The sequence below is a fragment of the Megalops cyprinoides genome, chromosome 25 (assembly GCF_013368585.1).
Source record: "Megalops cyprinoides isolate fMegCyp1 chromosome 25, fMegCyp1.pri, whole genome shotgun sequence".
NCBI lineage: Eukaryota > Metazoa > Chordata > Actinopteri > Elopiformes > Megalopidae > Megalops > Megalops cyprinoides.
Window position 1 is genome coordinate 8,423,728 of NC_050607.1, and position 6,125 is coordinate 8,429,852.

General features: G+C 46.5%; 1 protein-coding gene across 1 annotated transcript; it reads right to left on the reverse strand.

Annotated features, from left to right (window-relative positions):
* Window positions 1-931: 931 nt before the first annotated feature.
* On the reverse strand, window positions 932-5,669 carry LOC118771673 (forkhead box protein M1-like). Its single transcript, XM_036519681.1, has 7 exons — window positions 5,300-5,669; window positions 4,827-4,975; window positions 3,379-3,546; window positions 2,904-3,032; window positions 2,239-2,293; window positions 1,149-1,665; window positions 932-1,067 (listed from the first exon to the last, which is right to left on the reverse strand). The coding sequence occupies exons 1-7, from the start codon at window positions 5,667-5,669 to the stop codon at window positions 932-934; spliced, it is 1,524 nt and encodes a 507-aa protein (XP_036375574.1).
* Between the last annotated feature and the right edge of the window lie 456 nt (window positions 5,670-6,125).

Genomic DNA, 6,125 nt, shown 5'->3' on the forward strand with positions numbered 1-6,125 from the left:
CCCTACCGAATTACTTAAACTTGCCTAATTCTCAACTCTAATACACGATTATAACTGGACTTGACATTGCTGAACCTATGGCTAGTTAGCTACGGTAAATGGACAGAAATACACTAATCTATAATAAAATAAAAATAAAATAAAATAAAATAAATAAAATCTAGTATAAATTGCAAACACAAGGGTCTAGCTAAATGATGCCATAAACTCCAGTGTTGAAAACTCAAACCTGCTCTGTCCCAAACTGGATGTTAAAGTCTTTATTAGGATTGCTTTCAAACTTGTTGAAACATAACATTTAGTAATGCTTTTCTCTCCTCTTGAATGCATGACATTGATGTGAGTGACTTAGGTCAGAGGTGTCTCTCATAGCGTGCAGGTTTGATGCCTGGAGTTTGTGGCACCCTACTAGTGAATGTCATTGGCTGTGTCCATGAGATCACAAAAAGATAGCTGAAAAGGCCATTGATGTTCTGCAAACAGAAAATTTGTGTCTTAGAATCTATATTACCTCACAGAATGAGGAAATTAAAGTCATTTTATTCCCTTATGTTCTGATTTTATAAATGATTACATATACATCATGCTAAATTTAATTGCTCACAAAGATCCCATTAATGACAGGTTCAAACACGTTAGCATGGTGGTCTTACTCAGCAATTAGGTGCATCCATCTTTATCAATTTACATTTGAAACAACCAAATAATACAAATATACAGAATGTGCAAATTTAAACAAATTCTATTTACATTCACCAGTTATGCCAGGAGAGCAGACTGGTGTATTTGTGCTTATTTGCTTTTCCTTCAAACCAGCGTGGGAAGCAGTGCAGAACCAGGCAGGAAACAAAAAACAGTCACACACACAGTGCACGCCCATCCTCAGCCAAACAGACAGAGGAAGTGGGGCCCACCAGCAGGGTGTGGCAGATCACTTCAGTTCAGTGATGAGCTGTGACCAGCTGATGTTGCACATGTCCAGCTCCTCGTCCTCCAGCCCGGAGAAGCTGATGTCCACCAAGATTTTGCTCAGACTGTCGTTCATGGTGTCCAGCACAAGCCCCTCAGTGAGGGAGCGATTGGCAAAGGTGGCGCCCCCTGTCTGCAGCTCCCGGGAGCAGGGCCGCGGGCGCTGGGACCCTGGGGAGCAGTGGGTGGAGTGGGAGGTGAGGAGCTCACGAGGGGAGCTGAAGAGGGGCGTGTCACTGAGGCTGAAGGGGGTGTGGCCATGGTGCTGGGGTGTGAGAGCAACTCCGCAAGGTGTGCGAATGGGGCTGAACTCCAGCACATCACGGCCCTCCTCGCCCTGAGGGCTCGCCACCCACGGCTCAGGCAGTGTGGGAGGGGGCTGCCCCGTGACGGGCTTGCTGGGAGTGGAGGAGGCGGGTCGGCTGCATTTGATGGGCGTCTTAAACGCGTACACCCTGCCAGGGCTGTCGGGCTCAGCGTCCCGCGTGTCCTGGGAGGTGGAGAGGTCAGAGGTCAGGCCTGAGTCAAAGAAGGTGCTGTCAGGGAACAGGAGAACAGGCTCCTCCCTGGAGGGCGGGGCCAGGCACTGCTTGCGGCGAGAGCCACTGAGTTCTCTTCTCCTCGGATGTGGGGGTGGGGCCATAGGGGCCTCACAGGTCAAGGGGACAGAAAATGGCTCCTCCTTCAACAGTTCCACTGGGGGAGGGACACTCTGCAGAACCACACACAGACATACAAACGGTAATTACACTGTCAAAACCTTACTGGATTTCAGTTTCATCCCAGTTGAAGGTCACATTTGACTTTTAGAACTAAAATAAAACTCAGATTTTGAGAAACAGCAAGCAAAGAGGTAAGTAAATTGCAAAGCTTCAAACTGGATGACATTCCACCTGTGAACAGCATTCAGGAGACCCTGTGAGCGAGCAGTCTGCAAAGAACGCTTTACCTTGGGGGCAATAAGGACCCTCTTGCCTCCTCCCTGGAAATCAGCAGCTGAAGAGCTGCAATTCTGCAGCGGTGCAGCTAGGGGGAGCTGTGCAGAGGAGGGCAGGAAGAGAGATGGGCTGAGAGACAGCTGGATGGGGACCAGGTAGGAGTCGGTGCGAGGTAGTAGAGGCTTCATCCTTCTCTCTGATTGGGGTTAAAGAGAAAAGAGTCACAGGAGCCAATAATCTCTGAAAGCTGATTGGAAAAGAAGATGAGAGGGCCAATTATGCGGACTAATTGGCTGCTCTACATCCAAGCTCCACCCCTCTGCTCACTCACCTAAGCTGCTTGCAACTGTTACTTTCTTCATCTCTGGGACAGCTGGCTTCTGCTGCTGTGGGGAGATTTCCAATGTTAATATCTCACACCAGCTAAGCTTTGAGGGCCTACACCCCTCCTCCTGCCATATACTGCAGTTCAGCTGATGAAGGTAACCTGAACTGGACCTGCACAGGGTCAAAGGTCAGTGTCCTCAACCTGCTGAAGTGAAAGAGGGATGACCATGGCTCATTGCCTGCACCTCAGGTCTCTTCCTAAATCTCATTTCCAACAGATCAGCACAAAAACAAGATCCTGGCAAATGTACACATGCCCTGCCCTGGAGTCAGCTTGGGGGTGGGGGGGGCATTAAGGGGTTGGCTTACTTGTTGCTCACAGACATGTGCAGCCTGTTGAGAGTGGGGGGCAGCTGGATCCGATACAGGCTGTGGGAGGAGGGTGGGGGGAAAAGACAAAGTCAGAGAAAAACAATAAACTCCAATCATTTCACCCTGTTTTCCCTGTACTTCAAAAGCATTTGATCATGTAATTTTGGATAGTGATTTGAATGAACAGTCTAGAGAGAGGACTGATCAATGCTTTTGCAACAAGCACATGCTGAATTAGGGTCACTGAGGAATGTCTGTTGAAACCTCAGTACAAAAAGCCTTCGCTGGGACACTCACCTTGTAGACCTGATCCAGGGTCAGGCAGCGGTTAGCCTCTGGACGGATGGTCCAGTAGGAGATCTTGCCATCCTGGGAGGTCTCTCGGATGAACATGTCATGCAGGGAGAGGTTGTGGCGGATAGAGTTCTAAAGGGACCATAAAATAGAAAACAGTCCAAAATCAGCCAACTCACATAGAAGGACGCTCTGCTTAGCAGACACCCTCACAAAGGGTATCTAGATTGCATAAATCACATTTTACATACTATCCACTCAACTAGTCAATCCACTGGTTCTAAGTTCATACACAGGCCTCCAAACCCTTTCAATTAAAGGCTCAGGTGGCTTACCAGTTAGTTTTAGAGATGCCCAACAAGGTTTATTTTTTTGTTACAAAAAAGTGAACATTGCTGTCCCCAGATCAACAATGGCTTTTATGCTTTCAATACTGCTCATATGCCATTGGGCTGTTCAGTTGCTTCAGCATATTTACCTTCCAGCCTGGCTTGGCCACATTTTTGAAGTAAGGGAAGTGGTTCTCGATCCAGGTGTAGATCTCCTTCAGGGTCATCCTCCTACTTGCCTTGCTGTTGATGGCAAACTGAATCATGGCCATGTAGGAGTATGGGGGTCTCTGCGCCACACCAGAATTTTGGGGGTGCTGAGGAACAGAAGAGTGGGAACACTACAATGAAAGTCAGGAAAATCAGCACATTCCCTTTACATTAGACCAGACACTCCACATTGCTGTCGATGTGCAATGTGACATGTGTTTGTCCAGTTCACTGCTACCATAATTCAGGAACTGACATCCTTGAAGAAAAATGTTTGGAATAGATCTTAATGTTTTAACAGGTAAAAGTTTTGTTGCTCCCTCTCAATTGGCTGCTCATCCACTCATTTTCTGTCCAAAGTATTTATTGGGTGTGTCTGCAATGAAGCAACAGCTAAAGTGGCAGCCTCATCAGATGAAGACTGAGTCATGCAAAGACAAGGGAGTCTGTTTAAATCCATCTAGAGAAGCCACGGAGGGAGTATTTCTTCACTGTTACATTAACATAATTAACTATGTGGCACAAACCCAGGGAGACCCTGGGAATGTGCTGGCATTGTGTTGGAATGGTACATTCCTGTATATTGTGTTTGCATTTATGGTCTGAGCCTCGTGTGCTTGACAATAACTCTTGTGCATGTGTGGATGATGGATTTCTTGGTTGTGTAACATTTAGCTGGATGCCTTTTGTTCTTGACTTCTAGAGTGAGTCGCTCTGTATAAGTGTCTGCTTGATGTCAATAATGCAAATTTATTGTGAAATGTCATTACTCATATGTACATTGTTCTGGATAAAAGCATCTGCTAAGAGACAAAATGTAAATATAATCACTGTTAACAAAACAGAAACATTTCAAGCACCCACTTTTTACTATTGATTGTTCTATTCTCAGTAGCAGCCTTCAGCATGTAGCTCAGTAATTAGCAGCTCATCTCTAAATCATGGTAACTGGAAGAGACATATTTACTGTGAGTTACCTAGGAATGTGTTCTTGAACCTGTGCATTCAAGGGACTAAAAGTGCTTTACCGAGAGGCTGACAATCACCTCATCCACCCCTGTATGTCGTTCTCATCTCAGTCACTGTCCTGAGATCAGTGAGCTTTCTCGCCACCTGTGTGATGCAGTGGTCACACAAGCCTGGACGTAACTACTGGAAGACCTTACAAACCAGTTCCTGTTGTCTGCTTATAACTGAACAGTTTATCAGCTTGATGCTTCATCACTGTGTTAACAACAGCTCTGTGCTGATATTCTCATTGTTCTTGTTGCTTCTGCCATATGTATTTTTATGTATTTTGCCATGGTGATCATTTAAGTCAACCTGGATCGGAATGTCTGCCAAACAAATAAGTGCAAATGCAAGAGGCTCTCGTAAGCCTGCTGACCTGAATACGTTGGGGGCAGGACTCCCGGTTCTCCTTATTGGAGGCTTTTCTAAAGGGATCTGATCTCAAACCATCTGTGCACAAACCGCCCAGCCATTGGATGTTGGTCAAACTGTCATCCAGCGAGCTGCAGTCCACCTGCTTGTTCGCTAAGCAACAGGAAACAGAACTCATGAAACAGGAAACATAAATCAAGTCTCTTCACTCTCAAAAGGTCCCTCCTGTTAAAATTATCAGGCTCAGACAGTTTTTTCCCCTCATTTATGCAGCGATGTAAGACAAATGTAAAAATCACCCAGTTGGTACTGCAAGTCAGAATAAAAATGAATCCATGCTGAGCAGAAGCTGTAGATTCAGAAGAGACTCACAAGGTTTCACAGTGGCCAGGGGCTTGGAGTCCATCGGGCAGTCTGTTCCGTCTTGCTGAACAGCACCTTCCTCTGGCCCTGTGCTGAGTTCTAAGTTGCTGACACAAGTACCACTGTCCTCTTCCAAAGCAGGGAGGCCCAGAGAGGCTGGCCAGTCCTCCACACTGCCGCTCCCTCCACTCAGCAAGATGAACTTGTTGGGCCCCTGGGGGCCACATTCCTTCCCTTTGGCAGAGAGAGCATCAATTACACTCTGGAGGTCTGCGGCTTTGGGGATGACCACCACTTGGGTGTTGGGCAGGGAGGGGTGGTCCACGATGCGAACGCCATCTGGGACATGCACTCCACTGGAGGGCGCTGGTGGCTCGCTGCGCTGCAGCCCGTCAGGTTCATCACGAGGGGTCTCCGACTCGTGTTTCAGAAAGGGCAGCTTCCTCCTCTTGAGGATTAGGGGCCTCCTGGGACTCCGTTTCATTCTTTTCAGACGTTAGTCCGTGGTGATGCACGATTGGCTGACAGACTGAAAGAGAAATCATCTATCAGTGTTAAAAAGCATTTCTTTGGTGCTGTCATAAGAGTGAGAATAAAAGCTTTGAACTTCAAAAGAGGAACACCGGACCTAGATTCTACTTGATACTTAATTTATCTGCTCACTGCCAACTCCTGGATTATCAGTATTTACCTGTATACTAGCAACTAACACTGGAATAAGCAAGACTAATCGCAGCTCTTCCATGGCTAACCTGAGTAGCTATACATTACATTCGACTCAGATTTCTATCCTGTGCATTGCATACCCAGACTGTGTTATTTATGGTCGGTTTATTTTGTTGTTGCTCTTCTTTTTCAATTCAGTAACAGGTTATATCTCTTATATCTTAAAGTGCATTGTTTGTCTTCCTAATGTGGCCTGTGAGAACTCCTTTGTTCA